Source organism: Marmota monax, unplaced genomic scaffold (assembly GCF_021218885.2).
Source record: "Marmota monax isolate L192 unplaced genomic scaffold, Marmota_monax_Labrador192_F-V1.1 WCK01_AAM20220418_F8-fsc00008, whole genome shotgun sequence".
Taxonomy (NCBI): Eukaryota; Metazoa; Chordata; class Mammalia; order Rodentia; family Sciuridae; genus Marmota; species Marmota monax.
In genome coordinates this window covers 12489264-12514723 of record NW_026694432.1, presented here as the reverse complement: position 1 = coordinate 12514723, position 25460 = coordinate 12489264, and the positions used below count along the sequence as shown (strand labels likewise).

The window sequence follows — 25460 nt, the reverse complement described above, 5'->3', positions numbered from 1 at the left end:
CCATTGTTCTATGAGATCCACCAGGCACAAAGGATACAGAGCAGACCTAAGCCAACATGGTTTCTGCCCTCATGGAGCTTACAGTCTAGTAGGGAAGATGGTCATTAATCAATATTTAGAAAAGGGTAGCTGTTAACATGAGCTCTGACTCCATTTAGAATTGGAGCTAGAAATCCAGTAGAGATTAGACTTCAAGGAGGGGTGGGCTGGGATGGTGGAACCCCAACTTCTAGACAGATCTGTGTGTAGTCCAGGCCGCGAGGGAAGCTGGGAAACACACAGCTCTGGTGTTTCACACCCCAGTGCTCCTCCTGACTCAGCCTGTACCCCACCACGGACACTTGGAGCCTAAGGGTTCAGCAAACTTCAGAGCCTGAGAAAGGCAGGGAAGAGAAGTCTACAACAAAGGACTAATATCCTTCCTTTTGCAAATTTCTGAATGTGTGGGTTGGAACTTGCCTGGCTTTGAAGGTAAGAGAAGGAGGAAGGGGGCAGCTGCTGCCTCCCCAGCTCCTAGGGCCCTCTCAACTCAGGCTGTGGACAAAGGAAAGCAATGGAACACGAGCGAGCTCTCAGGGAATGTGCAGAGTGACCAATGTGCATTGGCTCAAAACCTAGAGTGCACAGGCCTGGCCCTGGCTGGGATACAGTGGCAAGCAAGTCCCTGCTCTCATGAAGCTTCAGGTCGAGGGAGCCCCTGATGAGGGTGATGACAGGACTCCTGGGTCATGTAGGAGTCAAGACACCCTGAAACATCCCCTTCAGTCCTGAATTCTAGAATTTTCTGTAATGTTGATGTGACAGGGATGTGGAGGGCCTTTTATTCTAGAACCCAGCCTCCCCCAGGTGGGTCCCTTCAAAGCACACCCAGTTGGGAGGCTCTGTTCTGACTCCAGAGTCCCTGTCATCCCTCAGTGTGCATGGTGAACGGGCTCTGGGAATGGCCTGCGCGGCTTGGAGTGGTTTCTTGGAGAAGTCCGAGGTGGAGCATCTTCCCTGGGCTTGAGAGCAAGTTGCATGAGAGCAAGGTGTTTGCAGCCAATGCTTATCCCACCAGAATGTTCCAGAGGCTGGAGACAGAGCCCGTGACAGGGCCCTCTTCCTTTCCTCAGACTCTCTCAGGGCCTTTGGAATCTTCCTGCCATTATTTTCCTGCTGTCTCGCTCTAACAGGCTGGGAGGCAGGAGCGTGCGTGGCATTCGGTGCCTACATACCAAGATAATTGGCCGGCATGACCTTCACTGGGAGATTAGACGTGTTCTCCCTTGGGCTTCGGGAAGGCTGGCTTCTCCACTTCATTTTTGGGTTAGGCAGGAAATACTCTGTTTCACTGTTGGTAACGATTTCCCTGAAAAAGGCATTATTTTGTCCAACTTCCCTTGAAAGATGGGAACAGATGTCAACGCTTTGCTGTTTCAGTTCATTACTCAGAATGAAAGGCCCAGTCTTGGCAGACTCTTCCCACTTGTGCGAGTTCTCTTCGAGGATGATTCATAAAATCATAGGCTGTCAGAGCTGGACGAGGACCTTCCAGAACATCCACTCCAACCCCCCATTTTTTTGTTTTTTTGTAGAGGGAAACTGAGGCTTGGAAAAGCTCCTAGGTCTTCACTCTCCTATTTACAGAGCCAAACCTCTGACCTTTTTGTGCACATCTTCACTGGTCTTAGACCAGGGTTGGTGCCTCCTGCCTCGTCAAGGACCTTTCTATACAGTTCCTAACCCTCTGGAGCGGGAAGGGTGGCCTTCCTGGGACATTCTTTCGTCCTTGCAAACAGCTTTCCACTTATCTAGAATCTGCTTGGGATGCACCTGGCTCAGGCCCTTTTTGTGTTCCTCCAGCTTCCCACGGAGCCCCTGGCCTCATCCACTCTGCCACAGCCCCAGCTTCCAACGCTAGAGGCAGGACTTACCTAACCAGCTGTAGATGGACACAGTGCCTTTATTTATTTATTGTATGTAGTGCCGAGGATTGAACCCAGGGCCTCACACGTGCTAGGCAAGGGCTCTACCACTGAGCCACGCCCCCAGCCCCTCGGGCTCCACATTCTGGTCCTTAGTATTCAACCATCCTGGCTGCTGGCTGGACCCTAGCCTTGCACTCCAGGATGGAATCTGGGCCACCTCCTACCAGATTCTAAGAATGGGGTTGGGACTGTGGTCCCAGTTCCGGTAACTTGTCACTGATGGGCCTTCTCTTGAGACAGGGGTCCTTCCCCGGAGTTTTAGACCTACTACCTGAATGCCAGCTTGCTCCCTGGTGTCCTGTTGGCATCTGTCCACTAGGATTCCTTATCTCTATGCTGTGCCTCTTGGTTGGGTTCCCCCAGGGCATCTGGCTGCCCGGACTGTGACCTCTTACAGTAAAATGGTAAGAACCGCTATCGCAATGGGTGCTTCTTACCTGCTGACGATTGCTAAGTATGCTGTGGACATTGCTCCTGCAGCCTCCTAGTAGCCCCGAGAGGTAGGAGGCGTCATTACTGCATTCCAAATGAGGATAAGGTGGCTCGATCACACTCAATCAGATTCAAAGTGGGTGAGTAGCAAAGCCAGTGCCTGGACTCCATTCACGGTGACCTCAAAGCCCAATATTTTACCACTCTATCATACAAGCCACGTGCAGTGAGTTGAATTTGTGCCTGATCTCAGTCACTTCCAAATCCTAACTGCCAGTCCCTATGAAGGTGCTCTTATGTGGAATAAGGTCTGTGCCGATGTAATCAAATTGATATGATTGTAACCATATCAATTACTTACTGAACTAAGGTGGGTCCCCAACCCAATGACTGGAGTCCTTCTAAGAAGAGAGAACACATGGATACACACAGAAATGACAACGAGGCAGATGCTGTGATAATGCAGACACAGCCAAGAACCCCAAGGGCTGTGGGAACCTCCAGAAGATGGGAGAATGGAACGGCCTCTCCCCCAAAGCCTCTGAAGGGAACAGAATCTGTTGTTACCTTGATTCCTGATGTCTGGCCTCCGGAACTGTGAGAGAGAGAGGAAAAAAAATTCTCCCATTCTAAGCTAGGAGGTTTGTGGACATTTAAAAAAATTTTTTTTTTAAGTTGTTGGTGGACCTTTATTTTATTTATTTTTATGTGGTGCTGAGAATCGAACCCAGTGTCTCACACGTGCTAGGTTAGTGCTCTACCACTGAGCCACCACCCCACCCGGGTATTTTTTATGCCAGCTGTAGTAACTGGAGAAGGGTCCTGTTCCTGACTCCCAGAAGCCTCCACTCTGAGCCTCTGTCTCTCAGGAAGGACAGAGTCGAGCATGCATGTACCTGGCTCCGTCTCCCGTTAACGCAGGTTTTCTCCCAATTACGTGTTCCCACCACCCCCGCACTACTCTTTGGTGGCCTGTGCACAACGGACTTTGTATGTACAAGTTGTTGCTAAGTCTCTGGCCCCTCTGCCGTCTGACTCCAGGAGAGCAGGAGTCAGTTTGTTTTCCTCCTGATGGGCCTCTTGGGATTAGCACAAAGCCTGAAATAAAGTGGAGGTTCAATAGTGTTTTGTTGGGAAAATGAGCCTGAGGATGCCCCCAAGGCTGCTGCTCTCCCCTCCCCCCAGCCTAGTGGGCGGAGCTCTGGTCTGTCTCCCTGCTCAGCACCCCATTCTCTGAAGCCACATGGACCCTGACAGTTGACCCCATGCTCTCTCTCTGTTTGGACCCTGCTGCTTGTACCCTGGCACCTGATGGACCAATCTGAACTTTGCTACCCTTTTCCCTCTGACATGCCAGTGTATCCCCAGGGCAGACAGCCCTCACTCGCCCTCAAGGACCTGATGACATCCTCAGCTTCATAGGGCTCCCTAATCACTGCCCCAGGCAACTGGCTGTCCACATTTGTAGTCTCTCTGTCCCCCCTGCCTCCAGGACTCTGTTTCATCTTGGGTGAGCTCCATCATTACAGCACTCTGGCCCTGGGCTAGGGGGCTGGCTAGGTGGGGCTCCTCTGACTGCACACATGGCTTAGGACTGATGCATGCAGGCCAGGTCTGGTTCCTGGTTATGAGGAAGAGGGGACACAGTGCGGCAATGGTGGTGTGTCTTTGACACCAGCTCTTCCTGTCAGACCTGGGGTCTGGAGTGGCCAGAGTTCAGAGGTCCCCAGCCATAACTGGTGTTGAGTGACGGCTTCCCAAGACCATGTCCTCCTTCACCCAACGCCACCACCATCTTCTGCTGCTCGAGAAGGAACCGGAAAGGACAGATGCCTTCCCTGGATTTCTCTGACTGCTGCTGGCTTAGGGGATGGGAAATGGCTACCTGCTGCCACTCACAAGTCTTCAGGACCTTCCTCCAGGGTTTCTTGGGATGGGTCATGGGGACTCCCTGCTGCTCTCTGGTCCACAGGACCTGCTGGGAGCCAGTGGGCTCTAGTACCAGCCGTGTCCCTCTTTGACACTGCTCTGGCTGCGTGCTGACCCCATCCTTACGTTACAGATTCCCGTCTGTTTCCTCCATGAGACGGTAAGATCCCGGGCTCGGAGAAGGACTCCTACTGTACCCGCAGCACCCAGCGGGGCCTGACTTCATAGACTGACTGAACTGGTCAATGTAAACATGGGAATTCATAGAGGTCGCCCAGCAAGCCCTCTGTCAGGAGTGAGGTGTGACCGCATTCAAGGTGCGCTGTCAGAGAAGGGGCTGCTGGTGACCTGCCAGCCAGCAGGTAATCCTAACGGATTAGCACTGTGGGTGTCCGTTACCTCAGAACATGGCGCTCCAAATAGTTCCCGTTCACCCGAAAAGATGCAGGACAGGTGTTAGAGAACCCCAAGTGTCAACAGAGGGGTCATGCACCTGCGGGGCACACAGCCCTCCTGAGCTGAGGGATCCCAGCAGGGAGACAGGGGGAGTTCCCCGATTTCTGGGCCCCCGGGGGCAGGGCTGTGTTTGTGTCAGGAAGGCTCAGCAGGTATCCCTGCCTCATGGTGCACTAGGGACACAGCACACCCTCCACTGCCATTCCTGGGAGAATCCCCTTCCCCACTCCCCGGGTATCCACTGGGCAGCGTCCGCCCAGGTCCGGCCTGGGTACCGTGACGCAGGCCTGCGGGTGCCCAGCTGCAGCCTCGGTTAGGCCCTGACGGGGGGCAGACTTCTCCAACCTCTGCAGCCACCAGGTAGGCTCCCTAATCATGGTCTGGCACCATTCTTCAAGCTGCAGCTTAAAAGCCACTTCCTCAAGGAGGCCTTAGCCACTGTCCTCTGTTCTCTCCCCAAGCCCCTCTTCGCAGCAGCAGCTGAAATCCTAATGACATTTTGCTTGTCTGTTCCTGGAGGGCACAAATCCTGTCTGCCTCTGTCACCCTCACATCCCTCTTCACTGTCCTGGGTCTGGCCTGCTGACGGTTGGTGCTGGGGTCACACTCATCTCATGCACTAGTTAAGACATGGCTCCCACCAGCCTCACACAGGTTCAGCCTGATGGCACCTCTCTCCTGCCCACCTGGGAGCTGAGACGCCCCCCCCCCCCCCGCCCCAAGGTTTCCAGTGGACGCTGCTACAGAGTCCTGATTGCCTCCCATGTCCACCAATGATGCGTGGAAGTCAGGGACATTGGTAGCCCTGTCCCCTGCCTTCTTTTCCTCCATGAGTGACCCTCCTAAGGCTCTCCAGGGTGGGGGTCATGAACTGAGCCGTTAGCCATGCTCCTGGTGTGGGCTTCCCTCCTTCCTGCGGCACTTCCTCTGCCCTGTCCCCTCCTGGGCGTCACACTCTAAGTAATGGCACAGGCCTTGGCCTTGGCCTGGGCTCTGCTCTCTAGGATCCCAGGTGGAGACGGTGCTCAGTACGGTTCTGCTGAATGAAGGAACCAACAGATGGTCCCAGCCAGGGCGCGCATGGTTCCAGCTGCCCCTCCAGCCTGTCTCCCTTCGATACCTGCTGCACCCTGAAGCTCTCTTGCACCTTGTCCCAACCATGATCCCCGCAGGTCTTCGCAGGCCTTTCTGCTGCTGAGTTCTAGAGCTGATGCTCCTGGGGTGCATCTCCCAGTCCTTCCTGCATCTCTGGCCAGGTCCTCAGAAAGATCCTGGTGACACCTGCTCCTCAGCCCTTGCTATGGCAGCCTGCTGCCTCGACAAGAGTGCATCTTGGTAGCGCACCTGTTTCCTCTGCCTTCCCCCACGCTGTCCACACACTTCCGACCTCTCAGGTCACCTCTAGTTTGCCTTGCTTCCAAGGGTGGTGGCGTGGGCAGAGCTTTCCCTGGCCCAAACAGGGGCTGGGAGCCTCTCCTAACACCAGTGCTCACAGCCAGAACTAAGATCTGGCTCCCGCCTGGAAGGTAGGGGACCTGGTGGGTTATGGGGCCGTGGCCTTGATACCAGACCCTCCCTCTGCACACCCTGGAAGGTGTCACGGTAGTGAGTCACTCCTGACCCCACAGCCACGTCCCTGGGTGAGGTGGGCCAGCCCGTGCTTGTTCTCCTGTCCCTCACTCCCCGGCACCTGCTCAGTATGGGTCTGGCCCGTTCTGGGTGTTGGGCAAGAGCCAAGTTCAGCCCACCAGGTGCTCCAGGAAGAGCCAAGCAAAGGGCGTGGGCAATTCTGCCCATGCCACCCTCCTTGTATTCAGCGTTATGGGAAGCAGTTACTAAGTAGCACTCCGGAAGTGCTACTTCTCCACAGGGTAGAGGACCATAGGCCAAGGCTATGTTTGGCTATTCCTTGTCTCCATCTTGGGCCAGGCCATCGCACAGCCAGGAGAAACTCTGGTCATTCAGTATGTATGACAGTGAGGGCAAGAGCATAGAGATAAAGGAGCCCAAGGGCTTGCTGTGCCCCAGAGGCCCTGGACCCCTCCTGCTCCTTCCCTCTTCCTCCGCCTCTGAATCCAGTGCCCAAGTACCTGGGAGAGCAGCGTGGACAGGGCTCCTGTGTCCCTGAGACCAGGTTTGCCACGGGCCAGCCAGGGGCACTCAATGACCCACGCTGGGGCTCACCCTGCACCCTGGGGGGTCAGGCTCAGGCTGTTGTGTAGGTGCTGCTCCTTCCTCGCCCCAGGGACCGCCCCCCGCAGCTCCGTGCTGTCCTAGGTCACTGTTTTCCTCTTTGGCCTTCACAGCCCAGGTGTCTCCGGAATCCCCCTTTCATGCTGTTCCTGGTCCTGCCCCAGGTCTCACCTCTTCTCTTCCTGAGCAGAGACCCCATCCCCGACTCCCAGGTCCCCTGCAGCCTGAGCTGCCTGTTCCCCCAAATCCTAACCTCCTGCCCTGCTGTCTCCTTGGATGTCCACTCATATGGCCAGCTGCCAACTAGGTCCCAGGTCCCAACATGTCCCCAGCTGAACTCATGACCGCTCCTGAGTCCTCGTCTTCTCTGGGGGACTTGCTATCTGGCAATGACACCCGGCCTTCCATCTGTCCTGCTGGAATTCCACACCTCGTCCTGACTCCTCCCTTCCCCCTCTCTGTCCACCAATCACCCATCTCAATAATGTCAACTCTGTGTCCCCTCGCTGTGCCTTCACTTCCCCAACCTAACGCTCTGAGTTAGGCTACCACACTCCCCACCCAGGCCCCGGCCACGCCTCCAGAACGGCTTCCATTTGCCTCAGTAGCAGAGTTATTTTCAAGTGCCAAGTTGACGTCACTCTGCACCTTCTGGGATTCAACCAAAAGTTCTGGTTCAGTGCACGGGACTCTTCAAAGCTGTCTCTTGCCCCTTCTCCACCAGCAGCTCTCCTCTTGGCCTCAGGATCTCTACTCTTGGGGCTCCGCCTCCCCAGGCCCCAAAGAGGCTCCTGGGTACCTGGCGCCAGGACACAGAAACTCTAGATGGCAAGCTGGGGCTCCCCGTGTCGGAAAGGCCAGTGCCCCATACTCTGGAGTTCAGTCAATGTGAGTCAGTTCCCCGGAGCTGCCTGTTTGGGGTCCTTGAGGTAAGGTTGAGGTCCTAGCCACATCTGGCCTAGCAGGAGGGTCACGGCTGATGGGTCATTTCTCCCACAGCCACCATATTGAAGCAGGGTCACATGTTAGATGGGGGGCTGCCCCCGAATGGAATAGTGCCCAACAGGATGGTTCCCAGGTCTGAGGGCTTACTCAGCACCAGGCTCTGTTAAGCATTTGGAGGCAAGATCTCATGAAATCTTCCCATGAACAAGGGGCAAAAGGCCTCTTTATTATCCCCATTCCACAGATGTGGAAATAAAGGCCAGAGAAGTTAGATAACTTTCCCACGGTTAGCAGAAACACCCCAGGCCAGAATTCGAATCCATTTCCATTGGATTCCAGTGTCATCAAAACACAGGGGGGTCATTGAGGCACAGGGGTGGGTAGAAGGCTTCTGAGGTGGTAAACAGAGCAAGCAGGCAGCAGCATCGCAGAGACAGATGGGTGAGGATGCAGTAACTGCCACCCTAATTGGGTTTGTGGCTCCCGTGGTTCAAGTTCAAGGCCATCCAGGGAAGGTAAGTCATTGGCAGGTGAGGGGAGCATCCTCCAGGTACCCTTCCTCCTCCACAGCCCTGGCTCCTTGGAAGGCTGTGTGGCACGGGACAGAGGCCAGCAGAGTGTCAGGGAAGGACATTTTAAGTCCCGCTGGTCGGAGGCTCCACCCAGGGCCTCCAAATGGGCCTCGGGAGGCAGACACTTGCAAAGGTGGGCATTCATCATTTTTACACCTACGTTCAGATCCCTAATAATGAAGTAATAATATTGCCAAGTCTTTACCATGCGTTCTAGGAGCTAGTGAGAAGACTAATTATCTGACGACACTAATAAATGGTTATGATGTTATTAAAAAGGGCACCAAGCTAGGATTAATAGGCTCATCAATTGTAGGGAATCGGGTTTAACAAGGTCCTCTGCATGTCCCATTAGGGCTCATGGCCTTGATGGATCCTGGGCCTCCTAAAGGGCCTCCTAGCTGTGCAGAGGAGGCCGTGGATGAGGCTCCCTCCCTTTCCCAGCTGAGGGTCACTCGGGAAGACGAGGCTCTGCTGGGCTTTCTCTGCATAGCCCTTTTAAAAGTGGCTCTTCCAAGCTCTTGGGCCACTGGAGAGGCTGTGACTGGCAAGAGCAGTTCAGCCCGGCTCACATCCGCACGTGGCCTTCGCTCTGCCTATGACACCCCCTTCCGCCCCTGCCTGGCTTGCCTCTGCAAAGGACGGGCTCAGAACCCACCCAGGGCCCCAGACTCCAGAGCCCCACAGGAGGCGCAGGGGAGCGGATAGACGGAGGTGCCTCTGGGGCCTGCTGACTGATTTCCATAATAATTACAGTTATTACTAATAACAGTGACAACACCACTCCCCTCCACTTACAGCGGATCCTACCACCTAGAAGCTGCTCCCCCACCCGCTGTCTCCTCCGGGCCTCACCACGGCTGGGAAGAACTCGGGGCAGGTATCATCATTCTCACTGCGGAGTCAGGAAATGGGAGCTCAGGGAGGCAAAGGGACTTCCTGAGGCCCCTTCCCCCAGCCTCCAAGGAATAACTGGAAGATGGGTGTGGGGGTGCACATCTGTAATCCCGCAACTCAGGAGGCTGAGGCAAGGGGATCACAAGTTTGAGGCCAGCCTCAGCAACTCAGCAAGACCCTGACTCAAAATAAATAACTAACTACATAAATAGGGGTAGGGATGTAGCTCAGTGGTAGAGTGCCCCTGGGCTTAATCCCCAACAGCAATAAATAAATAAATACCATTTTTAATAGAAGATGCTGAGGCTGCGCTGATTAGGAAATACACACATGTTAACTGAGTCCTCGTGACAACCTCATGAAGCAGGTATTATCATCATTCCCCTTTCACAGATGAGGAAACTGAGGCACAGAGAAGTTAAGCAACTGTCCAGGAACACACAGCTCCTAAATGGCAGAACCAAACCCAGCCTGAGTTCATCCTCTTTACCATTGAGACTTTCCTATCAGGCTTCCCCGGAAGACCGGTTCCCTAGGCCCTAGGACAGGACTCCGCGGAGTCAGGCTCTGCTTGAGCCTTCATGCTCCAAGCTACAGCCTCCCTCCCCGTTCTCAGCCTCCAAGGTACGGTAGCCCCCTCAGACCCTTAACAGGAAGTCTGTTTGGCTTGCCTCCTCCCTGGAGAGGTGAGGTAATGAGTCCTACCCATTGGCTGGCACTTGTGGGTTGCAAAGACCTACTGCATGAGCTGCCTCTGCCCTGGCTCCTGATTAGGATATGCTTTTTGGAGAGGCTGCAGCCCTGGGCTGCTAAGGCACAGAGCCCCCAAAGACTCTACCACTTTGAATCCAGATCCACCACTTACTCTCCCGGGGCCTTCTCTTTACTGCCTCATCTGTGAAATGGGTGTTACTGACAGCATTGACCACAGGCGGCTGGATTCAGGGTAAGTGAGAGAAGGAATCCAAGGGGTCTATTATAGCCCAGGCCCTGCATCCGTTAGCTTCTGGTATGATTTCTATGGAGTTAGACAGATTCTTCCATCAAGTAGAGGACTCTGAGCCGGAAGGCAGGGGCATTTATTCTGTGCCAGGTGAGCCTGCACAAATGGGGCCTTAGGGGTTGCAAATATTCTAAATCCTCCTAGAGGAGAAATGCAGACATGGAGGCCCAGGGGGGTGACGAAATGTGAGGGTCACACGTCTATTGGGTGGGAAAGCCGCACTGAACCCCGGGTTCACTGGACTGGGGGTCCCTGCTTCCAAGAGCCAGGATGTGTTTGTGGTAGCATCTCACGAGGCATGTGGAGCCGGAGCCTCACAGCAATACCAAACGGCTCCCGGGAAGAGGGGGATTAATGTGCCCATTTCACAGAGGAGAAAGCAGCTCACAGAGGTCAGGTGACTCACCCCTGTCCCCATGCTAATGAGGGAAGAATCAGGAGACCAGGGTCCCTGATCTCTCCCCTGCTGTGGCTTCCCTACCCCCTTGATCCCCCCCTGCTGTGGTGTCCCTAGCTGGTGGCTCCTCTGCTTCCCTCCCATGTCCCTCAAGCCCTGGCCCTGACCAGCCGCCCTCTCTTCCCTCCGCCCGCTGTGGCTCCTGCTTCCCGGCCCTTCTCCTACCAGCAGCCTGAGAAGCTGCTTCTGGTCTCTTCTGGTAGAGCTTGCTCACCCTCCCTCCCGACCCTCAGCCGGCTCTCTGGACCACCTGTCTCCCCCGTGAACCCAAAGTTCCTAGAAGCAGTGACAGATCTCTCCGTGTCCTTGAGGTTGGTGGACCGTTCCATCCTGGCCCCCCAGCCCCTGGCCCACGTCTGGGACATGCTTTTGTACCTCTTAAAGGAGCCGAGGGCCCTGAGAAGCTGGGAGACTCCTGAGAAAGTTCATCATAGATGCTGGTGGGGCATGCTCAGCCTCAGGGGCTGACACAGGTGTTTACAGGAGGTGGTTGGCAGGAGGAGGTGCCCAGGAGGCGGGGCAGGTCTGGGAGAGCTGGGCACACTTCCCCAGTCTCCAAGGGCACAACCTTCACCTCCATAGCCCTGGCCACCAGGTCCTCAGCTGCTGGATGCCTGGCCCTGATGCACAAGTAGCACCTTATCAAGCCTCCCAGGGGCCTTGCCCACCACCCCACCCCCGCCCGCACCCCTGTCCCGCTTACGTGGTCGATGAGCTCCTTGACCATGCCATTCCACTGGCCCTTGTCGTCCTGCGCCCCGTACTTGCCGTCCTCCACCAACCGGATCTCATAGGAGAAGCCCAGGATGTGGGCCAGCTCCTTGAGCAGGTCAACGCAGTAGCCCTCGAAGCGGTCATTCCCATACAGGGTCCTGTCAGACTTCCGGAACATGACGAAGGGCTCCTCCTACAGGGACAGATGGGGGAGGGGATGACAAAGGCTGAAGGGGAGGTGGAGGCGGCTGGAAACCTCTACTTTTTAAAAAATAAAACATTTGAGGGCTGGGGTTATGGCTCAGTGGTAGAGCGCTTGCCTAGCATGTGTGAGGCACTGGGTTCGATTCTCAGCACCACATATAAATAAGTAAAATAACAATCCATCAACATCTAAAATAAATAAATAAATAAAAAACATTTGGGGTGGCTCAGATGAGCGGCCGGCTAAGTGGGCAGAGGGACAGCGCATTTCCCAAGAGCCAACTTGGTGCCCTGCAAGCTGAATGCTATGGGCAGTTCCTGGGTACCTACTGACCCGCTAGCCCAGTGGCCACAGAGCTAGAAGGTGGTAGGACAGGGCTTTGAGCTTGAGACCGCCTGATTCTAAACCCACGTTCTCTCTGGGCCAGAGTTCTGAGTGAGCTCCCGGGGCAGCATCAGCGGCAGGACCTGGGAACTTGTTGGAAATGCACATTCTCGGACTGCATCCCAGACCTACTGTGCCAGAAACCCTGGGTGTGGCCCAGCAATCCGGGTTTGCATAACGCTCCTGAGAATCCGGATGTCCACTCAAGTGGGAGGACAGGGCTGTAGAAAGCCCTTCATCAAGTGTCTTCCATACTCCGGCTGGAAGATTAGATCGACACACTCCTGATACCACTCTCTTTCTAAGCATCTCCTCAGTCTCCGCGCTAGGATCTGCCAGGTGAGTGATGGCCAATAACGGAGACAGCTTCATTTGTATGTGGCTGTGCGGGCTCCAGGAAATTAGCAAATGAGACAGAGCTCAACGTGCGTGCTGAGCACAGGAGCCCAGAGTCACCAGGCAGAAGCCGGGTGCCTGTTTAACTGCAGAGCAGACCCATAGGGGGTACTCGTGACCCCATCTGATGGAGGCAGGAAGTGAAGTTCTGGAGGACAAGTGACTTGCACCTGCTGACCCCGGGGGCATCGAGAGGGGACCTGAACTTGGGGGATGGGACCCCTGAGTGCAAATTCCAGAGGCCCCAATCCCCATGGTGTAGCTCCCTGGGGACAGGTGATCCTCATAAGGTGGTTTGTAGAGCCAAGGACACCTGACCTGTGTCAGATTCCCCTGCCACAGGCCCCCACATCTGCAGAACCTGGGGGTTCTGATGTGTCAAGGTCCAGGCCTCCAGCATGGTGACCGGAGGCCAGGTCAACATGCAAGCCCATGTCGCTGCTGGTTCTGTCTACCCAGGCTCACGCATATTTCCCTAAGTTGGGGTCTGGCTGAATTCCAAAAAAACTCAACATGGAATGAATTCCTACTATGCACCAGGCACCAATTTAAACTCTTATCACAGGATGTCTTAAGTCTCACTAGCTTGCAAAATAGGTGACATTATTCCTATCTGATAGATGAGGTTCAGAGAAGGTCAGAAAGTTGCCCAAAGTCACACAGGAGCTGACTTACAGTTCGATGGGTGCAGCTCCAACCCTCCGTGGGCAGCACCCCTGCCTGGCTGTTTCCCTTCATGTTCCGGGGGGCCGAGGGGGGTGTCGGAACTCCCTGACTTCATGGGCTTTCCTAGATTCCAGACTCGGGTCTAGAACTGACGTTCCAGTGCCTGCCTCTGGACCACTGGCTTGGGCCTGCAGCTTCCCTGCTCCTTCCCGCTGGCCGACCTTCCCCGAGCCCCGCTGGGCAACCTCTGCGTCAGAACGCCTCGGGCCTCAGCTGAAGGAATGGTCCTGTGGTGGAGGCCTGCGTCCCCTCCTGCCTACATTAAGGCACATGCCTGAGTATGCAGGTGTCCTACTGGCCTCTCCACTGCTGAGGCCATGCTCTTGACCCCATGGGCCCCTGGGGTGGGCTGGGCACTGGGAGGTCCAGTGAAGACTCCTGCCGAGGTCGGTCAGGAGCAGAACCCCCAGTAGCCTCCAGGGAGCTCCTGCTATGGAGGGGTTCAATTTTTTGGTCCAGGTTCTCCAGCACTGCCACCTCCCGAAATCCCGTCCCCCATATGACTGATCCACTCTGGCTTTCAGGAGTCCCTTGGGATGGGGGACGCGGGGCACATCTGAATCCCAGGGGGCCCTGACTCTTCAGGGATGCTGGGAAAACATCTTCTCAGTCTAATGGATGGAAAGCTGGACCTTTCGGCCAGCCTTGGTGCCTGACCTCAGTGCCTCTCCTGTCCTCCCGCCAACTGAATAGGTGGCTCAGCAGTGTTGGGGACGAGTCCAGGTGGGCTTGGGGAAGGTACTGAGGCCACCTGGAGGAAAGGGAGATTCATCTGGTCCATATGAAGCCTTCCTATCAATTAGTCTTTGGGCAGAGGCTGCCTGAACCCTGGTCCAGGGCCTGGTGAGCAGTGCCTGGGCAGAATTTCAGTCCAAACTCATCCTTGGTTGATGCTCTTGTGCAGTGAACAAGCCACACTACCGCCCATGGTGGCCCTGATTTTATTTAGTTCAAGGAAAGACTCAGAGAGAAGGTACCATCTTGCCTAGGGGAACCACCAACCACGCCTAGATTCTTAATTCCTTCTGGAAGATGGGGGTAATAACAGACCCCACCCTAACCTGCAGGGTTGTTGTAAGGATATAACACATCCACCTCCGAGAAGCACTTAGCACCTGGCAAGTGTTAGCTGTCCATATTGTCTCCATCAACACTGTCACTGTCGTCATCACCTTCTTCCCGTGTGCTGGCTGACCTGTTACTGCAGTGACCTTTCCAACCTAGAGACCGCCCCCAATGCCACCACAGGGTAAAAATCACCTCGCCGGCAGGGGGAAACCACTTGGGAAAGGTCCCTGAGAAAGCACACCTCCTGACCCCTCTGCCCCCCTCTCTGGCCTTATCCTCTAAAATTAGCACTTCATTTGTGAAGCCACCGAAGCCCAGAATCTATACATCTCCATATAAATACGCTGCCTTCGGAGCAGCTGTAAAATGCCATTAATTTCGGGAAGTGCTTTGCGGATGGCATACATATTTAACAGCCAAAGCCCAGAGCATTAAAATGGTGCTCGCCTTAGTAATGTGTCTCCAGACCTGCAACATTTCCTAGGGGGTAATTCTGAACTCCGCCAACTACTTATTCATGGACTATTTCACAATTTATTACTGGAAATGTCCAGACAGCCAATTCACAAGCTCTCTCGGCTGCTAATCGATTGCTCAGTGAAGGTGCCCTCAATTTCATAACTTCACGCTCTCCTATTGCTCGGGGAGAACAGCCGTAGGACCAGGGGTAATATTTCTCTTCAACAAGTCACAGAAAACAGGGGTCCAGAAAAATAACCTTTTCCGACTTTCTGTCACTGGGGCTGCTGCTTGGGTTTCTCAACAATCACTTTGACCAATGTGAAAGCAGGGCCTAGCACTAAACTTCTCCCCGTGATAGGACCCTGGAGTCAGAAAAGCGGGCTGGGGGACTAGCCCTAAGTGGGGAGGGGCTCAGGGGTTAGCTACCTAATCACTCTGCTCCCACAACCTGCTCCTTCCTTCCTTCCTTCCTTCCTTCCTTCCTTCCTTCCTTCCTTCCTTCCTTCCTTCCTTCGTACTGGGGATTGAACTCAGGGGCACTTGACCACTAAGCCACTTCCCCAGCCCTATTTTGTATTTTATTTAGAGACAGAGTCTCACTGAGTTGCTTAGTGCCTTGCTAAGTTGCTGAGGCTGACTTTGAACTTGATCCTCCTGTCTCATCGCCCCCTCCCCGCCCCCACCCCAGTGCTGGGATTACAGGCATGTGCCACTGTGTCTGGCCTTCACCCTTCCTTCTGATGTCAACCCACATCCACATGTTGACACCCGTAGGTACCCAGAGCCCCTGGCAACACCATGTGCCCAGGTGGTCTGTCTGCCTAGCCCTGCTGGGACACGCTGGTCAAAGCCCCTGGACCCAGGGCTTCTGCTGGTTAGAACAAGAGAGGCAGGAGGAACTGGCTGCTGGACTGGGGTGCTTCTCCCAGTCCACATTCTGGCCCTGGCTGGGTCCCCTCTCCTGAGGCTGGGTGCTGAGGGTTCGGCCGGCCTGGCAGTTGGGTCTATGTGGGTCACGATGTACACTCAGCACAAATACTGCCAGTGAGCATCCGGACCCCAAGGGTGGCCAGTTCCACACCCACACCCTGACACTTCCGCTCACATCAGCAGCTAAAAGAACCCTGAACCTTCAAAAGCAGGGCCCCCAGGAGTGGGCCGGGTGTGCTTTCTCTGTGTGTGAGCTGAGGTTTGGGCAGATGAATTTTTCATGACCTCATGGAAGAGCGGAACTAGAACAGAGGCCGGGGCGGGCGGGAGTCAGGGTGGGGGGGGGGGCGGAGTGAGGTGCTGCAGGCAGGAATGGGCAAGGCTGCAAGAGCTCAGAGAGTCAGAGTGCATGCAGTCAGCTTCTGTCCGTCTGCCTGTCCAGGGCGAGGCACCCTCAGCACCTAAGCCCAAGTTTTAGCACAGGGGAGAAGAGGAGGCCAGTTTGGGGGTGGTCCACCCAGAGCTGCTGGGGTCTGCCACAAACAGGGAAAAGAAAGAGGGGGAGAAACCCCCGGGGGTCTCAGCTCCAGGCCTTGTTCCCCAGAGGCAAAGTGGTTTGATGTTCTTGCCCTGTGATTCAGTACCTGCCTGTCACTCAAAGTGCTGTTGCCTTGACAACGCACTCCTGGCCAGGCAGGGGGCTGCGCTCACAGCGGGAGGTGCTGGCCCTGCATTCAGCTGACTAGCACAGGGGCTGGGTTTTTCAGCCAGAGCCACTGGGCCTGGGCCAGGCTGGGCCACTCCCTACAACCTGTGCAGCTGCACCAGAAGCCCACGACAGAGAGCTTCCCCCAGGGCTCTGGACATGCAGACGGTGGCTCGGAGCCTTTCAGGCACCTTCCCTGGAGCATCTGAAGCAGCTCTAGGTCTCCAGGTGGCCCCAGGCCAATCCTTCACAGGAGCGTGCATCTCTCTCCCACTAGGATACTTTCAGCTGGACACAGAATTTCTTGGAGACCTGTGCAAAGGCTGGACCACATTCTCCCTCCATTTCCTGCCTCCAGGAAATACTAGGCTTTTCTCACTGCCCCACAGGGAGAAGCAGAGCTGACCCCAGGGGACGGGGAGAGGTGAGCCCTGGCTCATCCCTAGGCCATGTGGCTGATACTGCATGATGGAGTGAAGATGGTCAGTGTGGCCATCCATGGGTGTGGGACAGCTGCTTCAAGGCATGTCAGAGGTCAAGGCAATAGGGCCAGAGAGATGAACTGTTATGATGTCAGAGCCAGGCGCTCAGACAGTGACCAGGGAAAGGGACTAGGAGACAGCTGATGTGATCTGCAGTGTCACATCTGAGCAGAAGATACAGCTTGGGTTCCTGAGGGGGGTCACCAACCCTAAGGCCTTCAGAGGCCAGTGGGGAAACAAAGTGATAAGAAGCAGCCTCACAGCCCGGCGGGCATAGTGGTGCACGCCTGTAATCCCAGTGGCTCAGGAGTCTAAGGCAGGAGGATCGTGAGTTCAAAGCCAGCCTCAGCAAAAGTGAGGCACTAAGCTACTCAGTGAGACCCTATTCCTAAATAAAACACAAAATAGAGCTGGGGATGTGGCTCTGTTGTCGAGTGTCCCTGAGTTCAATCCCCGGTACCTCCCCACTAAAAAATAAAAGAAAAGAAGCAGCCTCACGTATGCATGTGCCCATGAGGGAGTGATGGAGTCTGGAGAGGCCCACTGGACCAGTAAGACATTCAGACACAAATTCAAAGTTTATAATGCAATGTGCCCCATGCCAGGAATCACCACTGGGACTGCGGTCAGTCTTTGGTGACATCCAGGGCTCTGCCTGTGGACAGAAGCAGAGGTTTTCACTACAACTCTTCGTCCAAGTGATATGCTCAACCCAAGCTCAAGGGGCTCTGGATATATAATCAATAGCAATGAATAACAAAAACAGCTCTCATTTAGTGCTTGCCCCACGTGGTTTATATTTATTAACCATTCATCCTCTCGACTCCACGGAGTAGGTGCAATTATTATATCTCACCTTTCAGATGGGAGCCAGGCACAGAGCGGTTAAGCAATGTCTCAGGGTCACACCTAAGTCAACAGGGAAGCCAGGACTCATCCCCAAAGGCCGTGCTCTTAGCCATCACACGGCCTGCCCCTGCAACCGTCCCAAGATGGTCTTTCTCTCCCTCTTGCCTGGGCCTAAGGGCCAGTCGGAAGTTAGGGTGGGATGCCCCTTAATGGAATGAACATGACAGGTTGGGGACATTGGCAAGAAGCTGCCGGTGTTCATGAAGAAGCGGAGAATACTGGCAGGTCAGGAGCACGGGGTGTCTGCTGGATTCTGCCTCTGCTCCAGTAGGAAAAACCCCGTGCTTCTGCACAAGGACCTAAGAAATCCCTGATGCCTCTGCAGAAGGGTTTTATGCCCTTGGAATTGGGCTGCTGCCATTTTAATAAAATTTAACCCTGTGGTCTTTCAAGGTGGCTGTCTTTTGAATCTTTTTGGGATATTCGCCCTCACTTACCTCTTCCTTTCCAAGTATTGTTTTGCGGGTTCTACCGCCTTAGCTCATTTAATCATCTCTCCTCCGAATCTCTTAAATCATACTAGTTTTATCTTTTTTTAATCTTGCCTTGCAAAAAGTGTTTTATTTATATCTCACATTTTATGCAGCTCTGCTTTTAATCTTTTACCACCTTTTTATTATTTTATTTTTACCCTTTTATATTTGAGCTTTGTCACACTTTTATCCTTTTGCTTTTTGACATTTTGGTTTAACATTTTTTACCTTGTCTAGTCGGGGCCGTAAATTATTTAATTTTTCGTCTTTTTTAATATCGCTCCTTCCTCTCTCATTCCTTACCTTCATTTTCTCTTCATTATTTCCCTCTTAACCTTTCTATTTGGCTCCTCCCTTAACTCTCCCTTTTCTCCGTCCTATTTTTAAACACATCCATATTCCTCTAATTGCCCATCAGCAACCCTCTAATTCCTTTGCTTTTTTTTATTTGTTTATTTTTATCTTTTACATTTTCACATTATGGTTTTTTCTCCTGTTCTTGTTGAGATCTTTTGACTTATTGGGTTTAGCAGCTTGAATTTTTTATGTGAGCCTAGTTAACAAGAAGTGGATCATAAAGCCTGTCAGGATGGAGAGATCATATATATATATATATATATATATATATATATATATATATATATATATATATATATATATATTTTTTTTTTTTTTAACTGGGAAGATTCCAGAGAGGGTCTTGCCCCAAAGAAGGGGCTATTCTCTCCCCAGCCCTCTTCCTCTGGCTCCATCAGCAACCTGCCAAGAATCCCCATTAGACCTATGTCCCCCTTATTGGGGATCTCTCGGTGATAATAACCCTGGGATCTGGGGATAAGGCCCACAGACTCAAGCTCCCGCTACACAGGGGCGGTGCCCTGAGGTCTGCTATTCCCTGGGATTCCTGGAGGAATGGTGTGCTTCCCCATTGCATCCCTACCTGTCCCACCACCCAGCCTCTGGGCGCCTGTGCCATGAGTCACAGTTTGGGGGAGGACATAGGACCATCCAGGAGGGCCTGACCAGAGGCATCTGCTGGGAAAGCAGCAGGGAGCCACCCGTCTGGACAATGCTGCATGCAGGCTACTCCCCGCAGCAGCCTTACTGAACCCCAAACAGGCTCTGTGAGCTCCCCCCTGGGTAGAGGAACAGCCCAGGCATGTGGTCCTCACAGGTCTGTTTGCTGTGTTATAAGGGAGAGGCTGAATAGGGCCAGAATTACCCTTAAATCTTGGGTCAGATTCTGCTGGGCTGTGACTGAGCTGTCTCCCCTCAAGCTAGCCCTGCGAGGGTCCCCATGAGCAGTGCTGTGACTCTGAGAGGGTCTGTCCTGTGCCTCTGCACAGTCCTGAGGCCTCCCTCGCAGGAGGGGCTGGCCCTGTGGAGTGGCTTTGATGCTACTCGGTGGAAGGAACCGAGGCCTGAGTCTGTCCTCTGGCTCTGATCCAAGCTGCAAGGTGCAGAGAGCACGGGAGATCCCAAGAGCCACTTCCTGGTTGAAATGGGTCAGAGGGGACTCTATTCAGTCCCCATCTGAGGGAGGAGGAGGATGGAGGAGAGAGGAAAGCATGGAGAAAGGATGGGATGCCAGTGGTCCTAGCTGCCAGCTCTCAAGGAGGGGACACTGCAGAAGGTGGCATGTAACAGGCTTCCAGCCTGGGGAGGCAGAGCCACAGCAACCCTCACAGCTGAAGGACGGAGCGGGAGAAGCAGCCTGTGGCCTGGTGCAGTAGGCAGCTCACCCCCTTCTACCTCCATCTTGGTTCCTACTCAGACAGCAGGGGCTCAGGTAGTGGATGGGGGTGGGGTGCACAAGCATGGGTCTCCCTCAGCCATGTGAGTGGCACCCATGTCCCAGCTGCTCCCTAGGGTTCCCACCTTCCTGAAGCCCCCCGCCACCACCCGGCCTTTTAGAGGTGAGCACGACAGGGGTCTCTCCAGCCTAGATGGCGAGCCCACCCCCAGCGCAGACAGCCCTTCCCACAGGGGCTGCAGGCTCTTACCAGCACGGTGGTGACGATGAGTGACCTGTTTGTCAGAGAGTCGGTGACATTAGGGCCTCGGCCTTTGGCAACCTCCGTGATATTGAGCCCGTCAGCGGGGCTCCACACCCCCACCTGGACGGACAGACAGAGGAGAGGGTGCTTTCCATGTGCTCCCTAGCCGCCAGGAGCACCGTCATCCCACTGTCGTTGCCTGCATGCTGGGAGTCAACTGTACCGATGACGACTCTGTTGCCCTCCCTGTCCTTCCAGGACAAAGACCCCCAAGGCATCCACATGCCTGGATATATATACCACCTCCCCTTTCAGAGGGACAGGAAATCAGAGGCAGCTCCAGGGAACCTGGAAAAGCAGCTGGGCTGAGCAGATGCCAAGCCGGGGCTGAGCGACTTGGAGGTCCTGCCCTGGGGTCAGGTCCTGCCCTGGGATGCCTCTTGGAAGACCCTGAGCATCCTGCTGCTCACTCACTGGGTCTGAGTCCCAGTGTCACCTTCAGTGACCAGACACCTTCCAAAGCCCAAGATGGCCTGGAACAAGGGCCACATGCCCCACCCGATTGTGGACTGAGGGAGCAATGAGCGGCCTGTGCGCAGGCCTGCAGTCTGGCAGGAGGGCTGTCCTCGGAAGCCCTTTGGGGGTGGTAGCATAAGGAGGGGTGAACTTCACAGCAGGGGGTGGTCTGGGATGCCCCTGGGTTTGAGGACAGTTTATTTTGTGAGTTACTTCTAAAGTCAGCAGACACCTTGGCCAAGATGGCAAAATATCTGCACCCTGTCCCCAGCACCCTTTGGATACGGGGTTTGAGGCTGGAGGGAGGAAAGGAAGGTCAAGTTTATAAATGGGCCTAAAGCTCTGGGCCTCTTGGAGATCCTTTCTGACTCAGCTCTGCCCAGCTGTGCCCCATTTTGGCCCCTCTCTGTCAAGGAAGGTTCTGGCACGCCCACTGTGTCCTTGGCCCAGTTGGGGAGGGGGGGGGTACTCAGGAAACTTAATCAATTAAACAGAGAGGCTGAATGCAAACACCCCATTCAGAGAGCTGTGAAAAGCAGATAGCAGAGAGATATGTAATTATGCCTGGGTAATTCTGCTTTAATCCTCCCAAAGCCACTGGCTGAAGCTGCCTGGATCAGCTATGACCTGGCTTAGCAAACAGAAGTGAGGATATGAGAGGCCGCGCGGCTGCGTTTGGGGCTCAGCATCCTCTCCAGGCAGGATCTCTGCCTCTGCGGACCACCAGGGCCACATGGAGAGGGGACAGGTAGGCAGCAGCCAAGAGGCTCTTTTCTCACATGGACCAAGCTCAGAGTGGAGGTCAGCACTGGGGTGTCGGAGGTACTTAACAAACATCTGTCCAGAGGTTGCATGAACAGCAGGGTCCCTCCTGTAGAAAGCTCTACTGAGTTCTGGCTTTGGGGCTTGCTAGACAGCAGGTGCTTTGGAGCTGAAAGACAGTTAAAGAGCGAGGAGGCTCTCTGCTCACAGTCTAGGTGGCTGTGACCAGGAGCCTCTGGTGGGTGCCCCACATGCCAATCTATGTCCAGGGATAATGGTATTGAGCATTGGCCAGGGTGTGCCAGATTGCTGGGATAGGGAGACTCCAGGTGGGCACAGATAGGAAGAGTGTGCCAGTGATCAATTATTGATGCCTGCCATGGGCACAGGAGAAGGAAATGGTAGCGTGTGTGCCATCGACTGTCATCTCTATTTTCAGAGACGCGGTAGCTGAGAAAGCAAAACTACAACAGCAACCTGAGCGAATTCTGCACCCCCGAAGCGCTGTCAGGAAGGCTGCTCTCCACCAGGGTTGAAATGGAACCCACTCCATGGGAACTCAGAGTTTGCATGGGGTTGGACCAACTGGCCTTGGTCATCTCAGGAGTGCAGGCCACAACCCCGTCCTTAGGGGCTGGCACAATGTGTGACATGAAACGGTTGTGAAGGAAGGGTGAGCTCTCCCTGTCCAACCCCTCCCCAGCACAGTGGCCCCCATGTGTCAGAAAGCTCAGGAGTTCACAGAGGACTCCTGGCCACAGGAGCTGCAAGCCGAGCGGAGTGGGTCTGTGCCTGAGGGGCAGAGGCCACAGCCTGCACCTGGGGCTACAGGAGGGAACATGCCCAGGGATGTGGGAAGGTGTGGGTGCAACTGGACCGTGGGGTTTGTTAGGGAGCAGTGGAGGCCAGGCCTGAAGGCCCAGCTGGGATACTGGTCAAAGAGCCTTTTGGTTCTGAGTGAGGCTGAAGCTTAGTGATTTGGCATGGGGTGGTGGGGGCAAGCTGGGCTTGGGGAAGCTTTTTGTGTGTACATTTGAGATGGCTGAAGGGCTCAAGGGTGAGAAGCGGCAGTTCGGGTAGGATATTAAAATAATCCAGAGGCTGAGCCAGGTAGGCGGGGAGGAGAGAGAGGAATCAACCTCTGAAGCAGCATCAGAGGCCACCCACTCTCCAGCCTCAACTCCCTGGGTTTTATACACGCCATCTCTCAGGATTGGGGAAGGGCCCCGGTGGCTACCAGGGACCAGTCTGTTGCAGGACAGGTATGGCTGAGCCCTGGCCCCATGTTCCAGGGGTTGCTGAGAATCTGGGGCTCACGTTAAACCTATTCTTGGCCCAGCAGCCTGACTTTGACAGAACATGCTGGGGGTTCCCAGGGGTCAGAATTGGCCTCATTAAAAACATTTCTACGTTAGTGAGATGGGGAGCCCCACCCCCACCCCAGCCGGGCTTGCTTTCCTTGTCCAGAACTCTTTGAAATCAGAAGCCTTAAAAGCTGAGTGAGCTCAATCTGTTCCAACCTCTCTTCAAGGCTAGAAATCACCTCAAGCCTTATAGACGAGCAATGGGCAGCCAGACAATCAATCTTTGCTTACATGCCTCTAGTGACAGTGAGCTCACTACTTCCCAGGTGGTCGTGCCCTGGAGGTTAGAATGCTAGTTTTATTCATATCAGCCCTGCAGGGACTCAGAGGCAGTCTGTCGTCTGTCCCATGGGTCTTTTAGGTTAAGCATCTTTGATGGTCCTTGCTCAGTGATGGCTTGGGTGTCTGCTACCACCAGCCACTGGGCTCTTCACCTCTCGTGATCTCTGCTGGGCCCATAGATCTGCAGTGGTCACAATGGGTGGTGTCCAACCTCAAGCACAGGCTGCACCAGGTCCTGCCCTCTGCCTCTGAGCCTCTGCCAGGAGCCTGCGGGAGGGGGTTGAAGAAGACCCTGCTCCTCTGCCTGACCTCCATCTCTGAGTCCACACACCTTCTCCAGGCCATCTTCCTTCAGGCTGATGATGTCCAGATCAAAATCTGTCCGCAAGCCACTGGTTTTGTTGAAAACAATCCGTCCAGTTAATCCTTCCCATTGAGCCTGCGGAGGGGAGAGGGCAGAGAGCGGCAATTCCTCAGGCTCATAAATCATCATTCGGTACAACTGTACAATGCTTCATTTTAATTACTCCTTGCACTGATACTGTTCCCCCAAGACCATGATTAATTAATAATCACCTCCATCATTGCTGGGGCCGCCGTGCGAGCCAGCGATTTCCATAAATTCTATTATGCTCTTTACCCAGCTCTGCATTCGCACCTCCTCGTGTACAACATCGATCTCGGATGCGCTCAAATGAGCCCCTGCCTCAAAGCCATGGGAAGGGGGAGCCTGTGTCAAACCCCCAGAGAGGGTAGGGAGGCAGCAGAGGTGCTGGGGCAGGCAAGAGCCGCCGAGAGGCAGGAACACCCGAGGGACCTGGCTACAGAACTAGGAACCTGAAGTAGCCCCCCAGAGGCAGGGGAGACCGAGGAGGCGCCTCCTCCACCCTCAGCCCTACCTCCAGGCACACTAGGACTCAGAGCTCTGGGGTCAGGGTGCTGGGTTCAAGCACAATCGCCGCGGGAACTTGGGTGTTCCATGTCTCCTCAGCTATAAAATGTAACTGATCGCTACGTACCCCTCCTACCAAAGTGCGGTAAGGGCGAAATAAATCACATAGACTGCTGAGAACAGTGCCTGGCAGAACATGAACCCTGGACAAATAGTGGCTTTTATTTTATCTTATTTAGTTTTAAAATTTGAAACGGTATTTTTTAATAGACCAACTATTAAGGAAATAGCACGTTCACGAGTTGGAACCAAGAAAACAGACAACTTAAGATTTTAATTTAAGATTTTAAGTTATTTTGATCATTATCCATCAAAAGACTCTAAATACAATAGACATTGTATTTTAAATATCTTAAATTTTTTTTTTTTTAAATTGTCATTAGGATCATTAACAGAGAGAGGCAGGTGGAGGTTCGGCAGGCCAAACTGAGTGAAGCTCCGCCTTCCAGACCACGGTGAGCCCAACTGGCCACTGGCTGTTTTTGTAAGTGGTTGATTAGCTCACGGTCGTGCCCACCTGTTCACAGACAGGTTCTGGTTGCTTTTGAAATGCAGCTGCCGAGGTGAGATGTGGGGACAGAGCTGATTTGACCCAGGAAGCCTGAACTTCTTTTCTATCTGCTTCTTTATGGAGAACTGGCACCACACAATACCTTTCCTGGGGGCCTGGAGCATCAACTCTATGAGGCACGTTCAGGCTGTTCAGAGCACATGACCTCCCTAGGGGTGGGGGTGGGGGTGTAGTGGGCCAGGCCAGGATCCTGATTCCGGCTGGAGCCACACCAGCTCACACAGCCCAGCAGAGACAGCAGAGACTGGGCCAAGTCAGAAGGCCTTCCCAGGGCCCTGCCCCGCAGCCCCAGCTGGGTTCCTTCCCAGACTTAGGATGGCAGCAGCTCTGCGTTGAACACTCAGGCTTTCTAAGTCTGGGGGAAAAACAAATCCCTGGAGTCCTGGGGAGCAAAGGTAGGCTTGGGAGCAAGAGACAACCTGGGGCCCACACAGCCTGACTGGGCTGGCAGGGGAGAGGTCTCCAGGGAAAAGAGAGGCCAAGGGAGAGCTGAATATTGGCTGCATCCTGGCTTGGATCAGGTTCCCTGCAGACTGAGAAAGGCCCCAGCCTTTCCCTGGATGAGCTTGCCCAGAACCCGTGCATGCACCCACAAGTTCCCACAGATCTGGGAGGCTGAGCTACCCATAGATCCCAGCGAAAACCCCTGGGACTCTCCAAGCACTGGGGCAGTTCTGGGGCACTGTGAGATATTCCTGATGAATACCCAT

At 54.3% G+C, this 25460-nt stretch overlaps 1 protein-coding gene across 1 annotated transcript in view; it reads right to left on the bottom strand.

The window, feature by feature from the left end:
• The window catches only part of Grik3 (glutamate ionotropic receptor kainate type subunit 3), a 213346-nt gene that overhangs the window by 27885 nt on the left and 160001 nt on the right, over nucleotides 1–25460 (bottom strand). The window contains exons 8-10 of the mRNA XM_046418816.2: nucleotides 23559–23666; nucleotides 20310–20423; nucleotides 11555–11758 (exon numbers count right to left, since the gene is read on the bottom strand). Of these exons, the coding sequence (XP_046274772.1) occupies nucleotides 11555–11758; nucleotides 20310–20423; nucleotides 23559–23666 (426 nt within the window). The remainder of the gene's footprint in view (nucleotides 1–11554; nucleotides 11759–20309; nucleotides 20424–23558; nucleotides 23667–25460) is intronic.